The sequence below is a fragment of the Rattus norvegicus genome, chromosome 19, assembly GCF_021556685.1.
Source record: "Rattus norvegicus strain SHRSP/BbbUtx chromosome 19, alternate assembly SHRSP_T2T, whole genome shotgun sequence".
Classification (NCBI taxonomy): Eukaryota; Metazoa; Chordata; class Mammalia; order Rodentia; family Muridae; genus Rattus; species Rattus norvegicus.
Window position 1 is genome coordinate 67,601,350 of NC_141552.1, and position 14,196 is coordinate 67,615,545.

The 14,196-nt window shown below is 52.4% G+C and overlaps 1 protein-coding gene across 3 annotated transcripts in view; it reads left to right on the forward strand.

Moving 5' to 3' along the window:
- Positions 1-5,425, forward strand: part of Galnt2 (polypeptide N-acetylgalactosaminyltransferase 2) — a 111,499-nt gene extending 106,074 nt beyond the window's left edge. For 2 of the 3 annotated variants that reach the window (XM_087594303.1, XM_087594304.1), the window contains exons 15-16: positions 670-789; positions 2,920-5,420. In XM_087594303.1, the coding sequence (XP_087450429.1) occupies positions 670-789; positions 2,920-3,075 (276 nt within the window). In that variant the 3' untranslated portion in view covers positions 3,076-5,420. 3 annotated transcript variants of the gene reach the window in all.
- The last annotated feature ends 8,771 nt before the right edge of the window (positions 5,426-14,196 follow it).

Here is a 14,196-nt window from a genome sequence, read left to right on the forward strand (position 1 = left end):
ATACCGTGCATGGATGTGTAGACGCTTCCTGCAGTCAGGGCTTTGCGAGTACCAGCAGCAGGTTCCCACAGACTTCAGCCATGTAGACATTCGCTGAAAGCTACAATGTATCATGTATGGAGTTTTCTCAGATTCCACCTACGCTCATAAATCTGTTTCCAAAGCAGAGTGTGTGGGAGGACTTGTGGGTTAGAGTGATGCTGACCGGATCTCTAACTTGCACTTTGAGCTAAAATGCTTAACACAGTTAGCTGTCGCAGTGTGCCAGTCACTCTTGATACAGCTCATTTAGGTCACTGTATTAACAACTTTTCTTGCCTCTCTAACCAAATACTTGACAGAAATACTTGAGGGTGCGTTTATTTTGGCTCCTGGATTGAGAGATCAGCCAGCCCATCATAACTAGACTGGCCAGCCAGAGAGGCAGCAGGAGTGTGCATTTCCACAGCCTCTCAGAACAGACCTGCCAGCTGGGGCCACATGTGCAAACGCATTTCCCACCAAAACATCACAGCTACCAAGGCCAGCTCAGCAGCCACGTGTAGCTTTGTCCCTTAGCTGGGAGTATCCAGCTGGCTCCGAGTTACCTACCCCTGGCGTCCTGGGTAAAGTTCCCCACATGGCCGTAGCCTGACTTGAGGTGTGCTTCTGACTTGTGGTCTCTCCCAGGAATGGGCCTTGACTAAGGAGAAGTCGGTGAAGCACATGGACCTGTGCCTTACTGTGGTGGACCGTTCACCAGGATCACTCATCAGGTTGCAGGGCTGCCGGGAGAACGACAGCAGACAGGTGGGTCCCGGGTCCCAGGCTTTCCCGGCGCTGACAGTGACAAGGACCGGGTGCTTATCCATCTCACACCTGCAGTCCAGTGGCTGCCGTTCATCCTTTGGATGACCATGTCCCATGGTCCCTGTCTCATTTCCTCCCTCGCGCCACAGAGGGTTTTATTTGAAATTATGTGATTCCTTGGACAAAATCCTGGTGATAAACGCCTGTTTCCCCTGCAGAACTTTAGAAAAGTTCCGATCTAAATGGTTAAGGAGATGAGCCTGGGTGGACAGAGACTTACTGCAGGGTAGCCACGTCCTACTGAAAGTGGACTTTGAGCTTTGACTACATTTTCTCCATGGCTAGCAGTTATGTAGGGTGACGTTTTCCTGAGGTTCAGGGCCACAGTAATCTCCTCAGCTCCCTGTCAGTCCCTGGCCATAAAGGGGAGCAGCCTGCGGTGCCTGGCTCCATAGCAGGGTGTGCACGTGTCTTACTCTGAGCTCACAGTGAGATCGTCTTCACCTTGGTGAGAGTTAGGATCCTCTCTGCTTCTTCCATGGACCAGAGCTTATCGCAAGCCTTGGAAGCTGGTTCTGTCTGGCTTATTCCTTGGGGAATCTTGGGCAAACCACCTTTCTGAGCCCTGCGGTGACAATCACAATGCAGACATTAACAGTCCCTTCTAACCCACCATGGGGGAATGTAGCTAGTCTTCCCACAGTCCCTCCCCAGAAGACAAATGTAGAGGGAAACTGAGGCACGAGGGCCACCAGAGCTACAGCTCAGCGTCCTTCCATCCACCTGATTGCACAAAGGGAAGCAAAGGCCTAGGTTCCCCACCCACCACCACCAGCTGGTGGTACAGGGCCACAGCCAGCATCCAGTTCCTGTTTGGATCCTAGGTGTCAGAGTACCTGAGTGCTATGTCCCCACTCCCAGCCCACCCTGTGTTCGCCCTCTATACAGTCATCTCTGTCTGTGTAGTTGTATAGTTTGAGTCAGATCCTATAGAAAAAGATTGGAAATGTTGATCCAGGGAAGGCCACTGTCCCCTGGACCTACCTAGAACACAGCCAGGCCTTTGGGCCGTAAGTCAGTGGTAAAGTGAGACTTTATCTGGTCTGTTAGCCTTTTAAGAAGGAAAAGGTGATAGAGACACTGCCCCAGTGTTCTCTGTGGGGCCCTTAACTGATTCTAAGACAGGGAAGGCTGCTTGGTCCTGGGTGATGAGTACAGCCCTGAGCCTCCACCTGTGGGGATGTGGGAGCGCTGCGCCAGTAAACCCGCCACACTGCGGCGTCCCATCAGGCCGATGCCAGCGCTGAGGAGCACCTTCGAGGGACAGCTGTGACTTCATTGTTCTCTCAGCACCCACTGTCTAGTGGATGCTTCAACACATGACAGCCCCTCCCCCCAGGAGCCAGACTCTGTGTTCTCTCCACAGGCTCTGTCAGGCTCTAGGCATGCTTTCCATGACAATGAAGGGAAACCAGCAAACTGACAGCAGGGGGACAGGGAGGGAGGGAGGCAGTGCAGGTGGCAGAGCCCCTCTCAGGGTGACCGCCCCTGACTTCCACAGTTGGCATCTGATGAGCCCAAGGGCTGAGAGAGCCGTGCGAGTATTTGCACGGTCAGAGGGGGAGAGGAGGCAAGAGTGAGGAGCTCTTAAGACCACCACGTCAGAGGGATTTTCAGAAATACTCCAAGGAACCTTACTGCACGTATAAAGTATTAATTAGCGCCACAGACCTTGGTAATGAAAGAGAAGCTGTGGGGATAAAAAGGAAAGCCTGTGTGACTTTAAAAACTGAAAGTGTAAATGTTCAAGGTGTTTATGTTACAACAGGGTCAGGGCGCCTCAGACGTCCTGATGCTGTTAGGCCTTTGTGCATGGCAGTGGGTTGGTGGACTTGGTGGGTTGGTCGGTGGACTTGGTGGGTTGGTCGGTCGAGCGTGCTAGCATTGGTAGGAGCATCGTGGTGTAGCATGCTCTCCAAGAGTGGCAGGTGGGGCCTGCGGCACGGGGGGCAGTGGGGACTCAGGAGCAGAGAGAGAAAGAAGGCGGAAATGGCAGGTGTGTGCCCAAGAGAAGCCTGCAGACCCTGGGCTGCCCTTAAACTCCTCCCGCTGCTGTGCTCTGTGTTACAGAAGTGGGAGCAGATCGAAGGCAACTCCAAACTGCGACACGTGGGGAGCAACCTGTGCCTGGACAGCCGCACTGCCAAGAGCGGAGGCCTGAGTGTGGAGGTGTGCGGCCCGGCCCTGTCACAGCAGTGGAAATTCTCACTCAACCTGCAGCAATAAGAGGCCCCTGGGGCCCACCGTCCACCCGCACACACTGGCCCGGTTTGGTGATCACATAATTATGTTTCTGAAACTTTCCGCAAAACTATATACCTCAGTGTCCCACCATGGTCTGAAAGTCTTAAGTCTCGAGTCCTCAGCGAGGCGTGAGCTGGGCTGACAGCTGTATGGAAGGCAGTGAGCCCCGGGGGCTCAGGACAGAGGGTCCCTCCCAAGGCTGGCACCCTCTGCCTCCTGCTTTCTGCTTCCTGCTCACACCCCTCAGAGGACAGCCCCGGTGCTGGCCGGAGCAAGTGGATAAGCAGCAATCACGTTTATATCGAGGACAGAGGGAGCAGGGGCAAGCGCCCTCACGGCGAGAACTCGCCAATCTCCACTTCGTTTTGTTTTGTTTTTAACCTGTTCAAAATCATGTGTGTGAACCAGGCATGGTGGCCAGTGCCTGTGACTCCATCACTCAGGAGGCTGAGGCAGGCAAGACCCTGTCTAAGGAGGAAAAAAAAAAAAAATGATTTCCACAAAGCTGACCTTTCCCTGCAGATTTGCTTGTCTTTCCCTGTCCCTGCCCCTGGGCTCAGCTGGCCCCCCCTGGGGCCACGTCCCCTCTTCTGTTGACATACTTTGCTGTATTTGAACGTGAACTTTCTATGGCGGGACACTAAATAGAGATGCGTATACAGAGAATCACGGTCCGTTCCCTACGCTTTCCCTACATCATCATGTGAACCCCACAGCGCAGCCCGGCCACACGGAGGGGCCTGGGCTTCCAGAGTGAAGGTGCGGGTGCCACGTCTCTGCCTCTGGAGCCTCACCAGCCTGCCCACGCTGCTCTTCCAGTCGGGGGTGTCCCCAAACCGTCAGCCCTGCCCACAAGCACCAACGTTTAAGGGGTTCGCAGCTGGGTTAGAAAGTCCACTTTGTGCCCATTGTCAACCATAAACCTAGATAGGTCACCTCTTTTGGCAAGTATTGCTTTGGGTTTTCTTTTGACGTTAGATTTCTTTTCTTTAGGGAAACTCAACCCCACAGCTTCTAACTAATGTGAGCCAGCAGGACCCTACTGCCCCGTGACAGACCAGGGGCCCTCGGGACAGCTGTCACATGCTATCCCTAGGCTCAGTGGTTTGAGACCCTGTATGTTGGGTCTTTGGTACTAACCAAGCATCCGGCAGAGCACAGAAGAGCAGCCCTTCAGCCTGTGTGGGTGGACCCCATGTGTCTGTAGCCCTGGTGTGGGCAACACCCCCCCCCCCCGGTATGTCCACAGGCTATGGCAGGAATTGTGGGTAGAGTTCGGACCACAAGGTCTGCTCACTCACACGAAGGACCTAGGCATGTGTCAGCCACAGAGGGTGCAGGGGAAGTGACACCCTGTGGGGCCACAAAGCATCACCCATGCTCACCTCAGGTGTCCCAGAGATCTCGGGGACCAGAGCTTCAGGTGGTCAGAGGGCCTGCAGGTGAGTGCTCTGTCTCCCACCTGACCCAAAGGGGGGTGGGCGAGGCTGGTTTCTTCTATTTGTGGAGCTCCATGTGTGTGCACACCATGACCACGGACCCTCTGGGAAGACCTGGCCAGGTGCTGACCCTCTGTCTTTTCACCCCTGCCAAGCAACAACAAGAGATACGTTGTAACAGACAGGGTGCCCACGTGTCTAATTAAGTCCATACATGTCCACCTTCCTGGGTAGACTCTGAGGACTGTCACTCACAGGGATGGGGGCAGAGCTGCCCGGGGCGAGGCAGGAGAGTGCTGGAGTCCAGTCCAAGCACGATGTCCGCTGCTAACCCTGACACCTCTGCACTGCTTCTGTCAGTGACACCACAGATGTGAGACAACATGGGCTGTCCCAACCACACGTGTACCCCGCCCCACCCTGTGGCCTCGTCACCTTTGTACCATCTGATTGTCTGGCCACCAGGGTGCCAACTCAACCCAGCTCCGAGCAGAGGGGGTCTGGGCAAGGCCCTCGGGTGAGCCATGTTTACATGACAGTGTGCCAAAGCGACTCGCTGAGCTTGTATCGTTTTGTAGTCAATCTGGGCTCTCCCACACTCCCACTCCTGTTTTTAAAAAACTTAAAAACTCCCAGGAGCCCTGGGCACGCACAGGCAAAATGGTGGCTGTCCTCTCTGGTGGTCCTCGAGTCTCCGTGAAGCTGAAAATGACGGTGTCTGTGAGTATGTTTTGCAAATTCAAAATATAGTTTGGTAATTTTTTTTTTCCAGTTGATTTTTAAAAAAAAAAAAAAAGAACTGCTGTACAGAGCTTGTGCTTTGTCCATTTTATAGATGGAAACCATCCTTGAAATTGTTTAACTTAAATAAAGAGAAGATACTTTATAGATAATGCCCAACTGTGTCTCTCTCTCCGTCGCTCTACGAGGTGTGGGACCAGGCAGAGGGCTGGAGTCGAGGTCTCACTTCTGTCCGCCCTGACGTTTCTCATCGCTCCCTTAAAACACATCCCTGATGCTATGCCCCCCGGGTCTGATGCATTAGTGACAACCATTTGCAGTGTGGGGCGGTTGGGCTGTGCCAGATACCTGGCCAGCCCCTGCCATGCACTGGCTTAACTTGCCCTGGACCTGGGCCCTGAACACGTGGCCCACACGCTCTAGGTACCAAATCTCTTACACGTAAGTATTTAAAATGCATGGTCCTACTCAGCAGCCGTCCGGGGCTCTGCCACTCATCCTGGCCTTGTACTCGTCTTTGACCACACCTTCATGAGACTGGCTATGTATCCAGGGAGATAAAGACCGGCTGGTTGTCTTGCTGTTTGGACCATGATAAGACAGTGAAGGGACTGGCCAGGAGATGCCCGAACCTTCTCAAACCACACTGCATTGGTTTCATTATGTGAGACACCAAAAATGTGGCTCTGTGGCTGTCTGAGAGACAATGGCAGTAACTTGTAACTCAGCGATGTCCTGAGGCCTTGGAGTATCTGAAGAGACTCTAAACTACATTTCTAAAAGGCATTCTATCCCTAGGTCTAGCCTGGGAGCTGGGAGGAGGGTTGCGGCCCTCCTGGGATAGGTATTCAGGTGGCCCCTCTGGGAATTAGAGCCAGCTGCTGAGTTGAGCTTTGAGAAGGGGTAGCCATGGGTGGTTTCTCTTCTGGTATTTCAGTGAGGCCCAGAAAGGCATGGGCCTCGAAGATCATTGGCTTGCCCCAGAAGGCCCCTTGTTACCCTTGAGTGGGAGAGTTCTCCTGGAACCAGGACACCTACAAGTAGTTCAAATACACATGCCCACTAGCTCAGAACAAGAAACCCAGGAGACCGGATTTCAGCTCAGTGCTGAACTGCCTGCCTGCTCCCAGGTTCCACCCCGCATAGGACAGACACCTCTCTCTGATCATGAGCCGTGCTGCTCCTAGGTGGGGCCCCTTGCCTCGAGGCGGGATGTGGGCCTCAGGAGTTTGGGAAGCAGATGGGTAACTAACCTCGTGTGTAATTGTCAGGGGCTAGAAAAGGAACTGTTTGCTGAGCCACACAGCCTCCCCGACTACCGTGTTGGAAGGGTTTGCACCGCTGTAGAATGGATGGAACAGCAATAATGGTTGCGAGAGGGTGACTGCTGGCCTACTAAGCCCCTCCCTCCCCCTGCCTTTGGCCTCTCTGGTACCTGCTGGCAGCTCAGAGGTCTCAGGAGAGTCTCAAAAAACACATTGTAGCGGACCACAAAGAAGCCAGTCATGCCAAAGACACAGTGACCTGCTTATTCTCAGCACACTAGGTAACATGTTATCTCATTGCTTCGGAGATTCCAAAGCCCCAGTGAACGCGGAGTGAATGGAAATCTGTAATAATGGATGGAATAGAAAGTAACCGATATTTAAAAAGAAGAACAGAGACAATACCTGCTGTCTGCAAGCTCCAGTCATGGATAGAACACTCCGTGGTTCTCAGAAGCTATGCTGGTGTGGGTGGGCGAGCGCTCCTAGTCTGAGCCTCAGAGCTCCCTCGTGAGCGCCCCCATGTGGCTGGCAGCACACTTGCGTCTCAGCACTCCCTGTTGGAGAATGTGACTTCCTGTCTCTGCCTTTCAGAGAGGGGCTTAATTTTAAATATTCTCTTGCCTGAGTACGAGAACACTAGATGGATCACACAGAAACTAGCCTGAGATCTGGTGACAGATCGGGGAATAACCATCCCCCATAAGATGGCACCATTTAGTCATCCAGTGGCTCTGGTAGAACAGAAAGGTGACCTCTCAGGAGCTGGACCTCTACCCCATCGCGTGCACTGACACAAGAGTCCTAGGCCCTCTGGCCCTTGGCTCCAGAATTTTCCCAGCATCCCCTGGTTTCCAGGGCTGTGAACACAGGCTGAGCGGCATCCCAGGGCTCTAGCCTGCAAGTAGCCTGGGTCTTCTCCATCTCCATGACCAGAGAAGCTGCCTGTATGTAACTGGCGGTCAGTCTGTCTAGGAATCCCTGACACCAGTGAGTCAGCATCGCCTGCACGTGCTGTAGCCAAGGAGAGAGCTAAAGGCTCCTCTGCCAGTCTCCTAACACGCGCAGATAAAGCCTAGGGCACAGGCTGAGGGGCCTGGGGTACAGCCAGTCGTCTTCTCTCCACCTCGGAACTGTATAGAAAGTGAGGTGGGTGAGAGAGAGAACACACCCCAGAATAAGGAAAAGAAAGAGGCCATATGAGAGCTACCCTTGGCCATGTTGCATATGTATGTGGTTTTGAGATAGCGGGGTAGACCTACACTGGGCCTAACTCCAGCCATGGACAAGGCAGGTACCCACTGCCTCCCTGCATCCCATCCAGGTTCAGTTTGAGGATAAAGGGGGGAGAGAGGCTGCTCTTCATACTGAGTTATCACGTGTCACCAGGGTGCCACACGGGAACAAAGGAAAGCTTGAGTGGGAGAACAGAAAAGGTCACGGAGTTCCCTCGGTGACATGAGCTAGGATTGGCCAGCCCTGGGGTATATTTTACCTCTAATTTTCACAGCCCACAAAGTTTTTCCCATTTTGGCACTGGGCAAGCTCTAGCAATGAGCCTGGTTGATTTGCCTAGGCCAAGTGAGGCACCAGCTCTGACACTGAGCCTATCCTGGGGCAGGGGAGGCTCAGTGCAGTGCTCTGTGTGACAAGAGGTGGTGGGAAGATGGCGGTCCTCCAGGAGAGACCAGGGTAAGCAGTCCCTTTGTAGCAGCTAACACATGGCAGCTCTCAAGGGCTGGAGAGTATTAGAGAAGGCTTGGGATTCTGAGGAGAAAGTGAGGACCTAAAGAAGCCTCAGTCAGTTTGGGCTTGCACACTAGACCCGCCCCTTGCACACTAGACCCGCCCCTTGCACACTAGACCCACCCCTTGCACACTATACTATCCCTTGGGCCAGTCCACAATGGGAACCCTGTGCTCACTTGCAAGAAGGGCATCCTGGGAAAGGTGGGTGAGGAGGGCACTGTGACCCTATGTTACACCTAATAGTCCTCCAGGGAGTGAAGACAGGACTGTGACCCTATGAACTTCCACTGGAGACATTGAATCGCTACTGAATATGCTCTTTTTTTTTTTTTTTTTTTTTTTTGGTTCTTCTTTTCGGAGCTGGGGACCGAACCCAGGGCCTTGCGCTTCCTAGGTAAGCGCTCTACTACTGAGCTAAATCCCCAGCCCCCTGAATATGCTCTTAAGCAAATTGGACAACCTTGTAGCTTTTGCCCAATGAGCAAAGACATCAGAGGTGTAAGGACAGGCAGAAATGTTGCTAAGTGCACAATCAAGTTCGCTGCACAATCAGAGGACCACACAACCTAGCAGTCAGCCCAGGAGGTAAAGACAGGCCAGGCTTCCTTGTAGCCCTAGGTGGCAGGGAGCCCCAGAAAGCCAGCTCATAAGAACCAGACCCATGGGCTGGGGATTTAGCTCAGTGGTAGAGCGCTTACCTAGGAAGTGCAAGGCCCTGGGTTCGGTCCCCAGCTCCGAAAAAAAAAAGAACCAAAAAAAAAAAAAAAAAAAAAAAAAAAAGAACCAGACCCATGACAAGTCTGCCGAGATGCCAGACCCCTGTAAGGTATAGGTCAGGATGAGGTAGGGCTGCAGGGAGCAGGAAAGTGCCAAAGAACTTTCCAGAATCTTGTGGCTCTGGAGTTCCCTGAGGAGCGATGTGGGCAGCACCTTGACTCCTATTCTCCTCCCTATGGGTTTGGAATCCATCAGTCTTTAGCATCTAAGGGCACACCCTGACACTTCTTAGGATGGCAGTTTTGCAGATGGGTGCCTTCTGTAAACATCCTCACACCCCCAGCTAGATAACTCTGTTCCCTAAAAGCTGTAGTTTTGCTAAGGTCAGAAGTTCCAGAGGCGGTGTGAGCACACACCCATTCAGACCGTTTGTAAGATTTCACCCTGAGTTCTCAGTGGGAGTTGGAAGCAGCTGAGATTGTCAGTGTGGTTCAGCCTGTGAAGCCGAGGTTGTAGCTATTCTCATCTGCCTCTCTGTGACCTCCAGTGCCCTGGTGGGAGTAGAGGTGGGGCTGCCCAGGAGTCGGGAGTCTGAGCGCCTTACCTGCTTGGCTGAATCCCTGTAAGCCAGCCATGGATGCTGAGCCTTTCCCTCACGGCAGGAAGAACTATAAGACTAGATAGATTTTTCTCAAGAGAGCCAAATTGTCCGGCTTGGGATGTGATGGGTTCTGGGGAAAGGGTGGGCTCTGGGTGAATAGTCCTGGACTCCAGTCCCAACCCACTTCTGCTCATTGCTAAGCCATTAGCCTGCGTCATTGCCAATCTCAACTGTGAACTGGAGGACTGAGACTCAGGCTGCGTACAGCCCAGGTCCGGGTGAGGCCCTTGGCCTCATTCAGTGTCCCTGTGACCGTGGCTCAGCTTGTCCAATGACAAGGTTACCCCTGCTACTCTTCTCCACGGTGGGCTCCTATCAGACCTGGGGGGAGGGGCAGTCTACTACCTCTCCCCCCTCCAGGCCCCAATTGTCCTTCATGCACACTGTGAGCTTATCCGATACTGGAGAATACGGTGCAGCATCATGGACCCCTCAAGTGTCTCGGTGCCTCACAAACCTAGACACGGTGGCCAGGGGAAGGACTGTGGAATGCTGCAGCCCTTTCTCATCCATGCCCTGTCACCCTCTTAGTCCTAGTGGCTGTGTTGTCGCTGGTCTCACGTGGGGCTGTGACTTCCATAATTCCAGCTGCCCAAACTCCCCAGTACACAACACTGTTTTGTCTGTTCTGTGATAATTTGAGGTTCTGCTTCCCCCTGCTGGGCAGACTGGGAACAGCTTCAACCAGAGGTGGGGACATGTCCCAGGAAAGAAAGGCAGAAAAGCAGGTTTGGGAGATCTTTGGATCCAGGTAAGATCAGGCTGTCAGACTGGTGGCTGTCTGGTTTCTCTGACACTTTTGAGGTTAGACAGCAGCACCTAAACCCATCCCCCTCCCGGCCCCAGTTCAGTCCACCCAGGCCAGGACGGCAGTCTTGGATTCTTAGATACCCTATACGCTAATGCCCTTAGAGGTTGCAGCCTTGATTTGCCCTCCATGTCTCCTTTGCAAGCTCCTCAGACATTCTGCTTGGCTGCATGGGATCATGGAGGAACCCTCCCTCCTCCACCTCATACCAGCTTCCTTGGGCCTGCTCAGAATCAGACCTGACTGCGGTGGCCACACAGCCCTATTAGCATCTGGTACAGACACCAAGGTTACTGTAGGCTTCTTGGCTGGGGGAGGGGTGAGCATGTAACACCCACTCACCTTTCAGAGAGCGAACAGGCACAGTCTCTTCACTCTCTTGCCCTGCAGAACTGTCTCTCAAACACTTTGGGCTCAGGAGATCCCAGCGGGTCATCTCAGAGGTGTTGGCCCCAGACTTGCCAGCATCACAAAAGGTTTGCTCCAGGAACGAAGGCACTCAGCTTGTGAAGTAGCATCTCCCTCCTGACCTCACACAGTACCTCAATCCAGTGGCAATGAGTGACAAACCACGTGTTCTGAGCCTCAGCTTTTACTATTAGCGCTCTGGCCAAGGGAGAGATCTGGTTTTCTGCTCTCTGCTGATGGGTCCTTATACCTCCAGGTCTGGACTAGGTGGCGCTCGGTGGTTTTGTTAGTGATGGGTTGCTGTCCACTGGCTGTGGCCATCAGTGCTCTCAGGCCAGCCACAGCCAAGTGTTCCCATGAGCTCCAGCTTTGCCTTGAATGTGGTTTGTAAACCCCCGGGCTCTACATGCTGGGCTTCTGTTTTGGAGAAAGAGTCTCACTTCTAACCTGGATAATCCAGGCTGTCCTCACAACAAAGTAAAGTTCCCTTTACCATGCACACATGTACACACACACACACACACACACACACACAGAGGCATGCACACATACATGCACACACATACACACAGGCATGCACACATACACACAGGCATGCACACATACACACAGGCATGCACACATACACACACATACACACAGGCATGCACACATACACACACATGCACACATACATGCATGCATACATGCACACATACACACTCTGGGATGGCAGGTATGTTCCACTATGTCTAATTATGTGTCAGTGCCCACTGGGAAGACAGGACTTTAGTCTGTCTGTCAATCAGTCAGGGCTTTGGAAGGGGGATTTAGATTAGGAAAAGTCATCAGGGTGGTGCCCTTGACTGAATCCTGGTGGCTTTTATAAAAGGACTGGTGGGGCCATCGCTTGTCTCCATGAGATGGCTGGGCCACTTCGGGATGCTGCCAGTCAAGAATCTATTCCCCCTCACCCATGGTCTCTGGATCCTCTAGGACTCCTCCTCCTCCTCCTCCTCCTCCTCCTCCTCCTCCTCCTCCACCACCACCACTTTTTCCATCTAGGTGTTTCACCACAGCAAAAGTAACCCTAAGATGGTGACCAACTACCCACTGTGCCCACTGACTTGCTCACGTCCTGGGTCCTATAAGAAAGCAGGCTGAGCAAGCCATAATGAGCAAATCAGTGGGCAGCACCCCACTCCTACCCCATGGCCTCTGTATCAGTCTTGCCTGCAGGTTCCTGCCCTGCCTGAGTTCCTGCCCTAGTTTCCTTCTTGATAGTGAACTTGGAATGGAGAACAAGGAAACATAAACCCTGTCCTCCCGTGTTGCTTTTGGTCATGGTATTTCATCACAGCAAAAGTAACCCTAAGATGGTGACCAACTATCTAGAAACCTGTGCTCGCCATCCATTTGCCTGCCTATGAAGACGACAGCTTCAACAACTCAATGCCCTCCATTCTTTTTTTTTTTTTTTTTTTTTTTTGGTTCTTTTTTTCGGAGCTGGGGACCGAACCCAGGGCCTTGCGCTTCCTAGGTAAGCGCTCTACCACTGAGCTAAATCCCCAGCCCCAATGCCCTCCATTCTTACTTCAGACTCTGCCAAACAAACTTAGGTGAACATAGGCGGTCAGGCTTCTCCCATTGTCTCCTGTAAGGAAGACCTCCCAGGGGATGCTGGGGTCACAGCTTCTGACAAAGGAGATCAGAATTTTGTCTGAGAATAAATCTGCCCAGTGTTTGAGAAGCAGTTGGTTGGTGACTTTGGAGGAATCTTAGAACCAGTTTGTCCCATTTGCCATAAAATAAAGGGGTGGGGGTACAGAAGTCTTGGGCCAGGGTTGCCTTTCCCTACCTGCAGTCCCTCATCCACCTGGATGGGCCTGCCTCGACCCAGCAGACGGCAGCTAATGCAGGCCGGTCTGTCCTGGACAGAGGCTGGCTTATGTACTGGACCTTCCATACCTGCCCATGACTCAGACACTTCCTGCCTCCCACCTTTTTCTTTCAGTCTTTCTTAGGGCCATGCCACTGTCTTGTCCTTGACCTCAGGGACTCAGGCCCAGGATTCCCATAGATCTGTTTGCATTCAAGACATCTGATGCCACCAGTCCTAAAAACCCTTGATTTGTGGGAAGAACCACTCTCTGTGTAAACCACATCAGCTCCAAGAGGTGCCAGGAGCCCCATTTTACTGAGTTCAGTAAGACCATTCTGTATGATGCTCTGCCCCAGCCTCACGCCACCCCAAACCCTCAGTTAAGCAGTTATCAGTAGCTCATAGATGTCACAGAGCTGGAGACAACCGGATACAGACAGGAGGTAGGCAGGAGTTAGCCCATTAGCCCAGGGTCACATGTGTTACATAGTTACAAATTATGTTACATAGTTACAAATGATCAAGGTCCCGGGCAGACTGGGAGGAAAGGGGGTAGCCAAGCCTCAATCATGAGTGAGAGTGTTTTCTAAAAAGCCCAGACTTAGGGCTCTGGGGACCCACCCACCTACCAATTTAGTAATTCTCCATTTTCATTTACAGAAATGCCAGAGAAGGGACTTACTAGTCCATTCTCAGCCACAGTCAACAGGCAGGGCTAGTCCTTTCTTACAGCTGTGCCTCTGCTGCCTGTCACATTCCTATCCTCAGATGAGTCCTCACCTGTGACTTGGCCCCAAGCCTAGTGTCATCCAACTGAAAGAGGTTACATTTAGCTCATGGGCCCTCCATGTTGGTCGGAAAGGCTCCAGACACGCGCTGGGCTTGCGTTCAGCCACTGCTATTTATCCGCTACTCTTGCCTGGTTTTCATCTGAGACTGAGACTGGCTATTCATATCTACCCTCCCTGTTACCTCATGACACGAACAAGGGGCCAAGGGCTCGGGTTCCAACAAGGAATGCAGGAAGTGGACTTGGGCACAGGTACCTGCTTGGATTACTTATTCTTTGCTCATATGCCCATGTATCATAACCCATGACCTTAATAACCTCCAAGTATAAAATCCATGATCACATACGACGATTTGATCTGTTTCCTGGTGTGGGTGCTGGGAACTGAATTTGGGTCCTCTCTTAAGAGCAGCAAGTATTCTTAACCACTAAGCCATCTCTCTAGACCCAGATGGATCTCTCTCTCTCTCTCTCTCTCTCTCTCTCTCTCTCTCTCTCTCTATCAGAAACATTAGAAGGAAACTTACAGTTAAAAAAGAAAAAAAAAAGAAAATTTCACTGTCTTATTAATAGATTTTTAAACATCTGTGTGTATACACTCGGCCGCTGTGTACACATTGGGTAGGAACAGGGGGCCTTGTCCAGGGCCTGCTCACAGTCAACT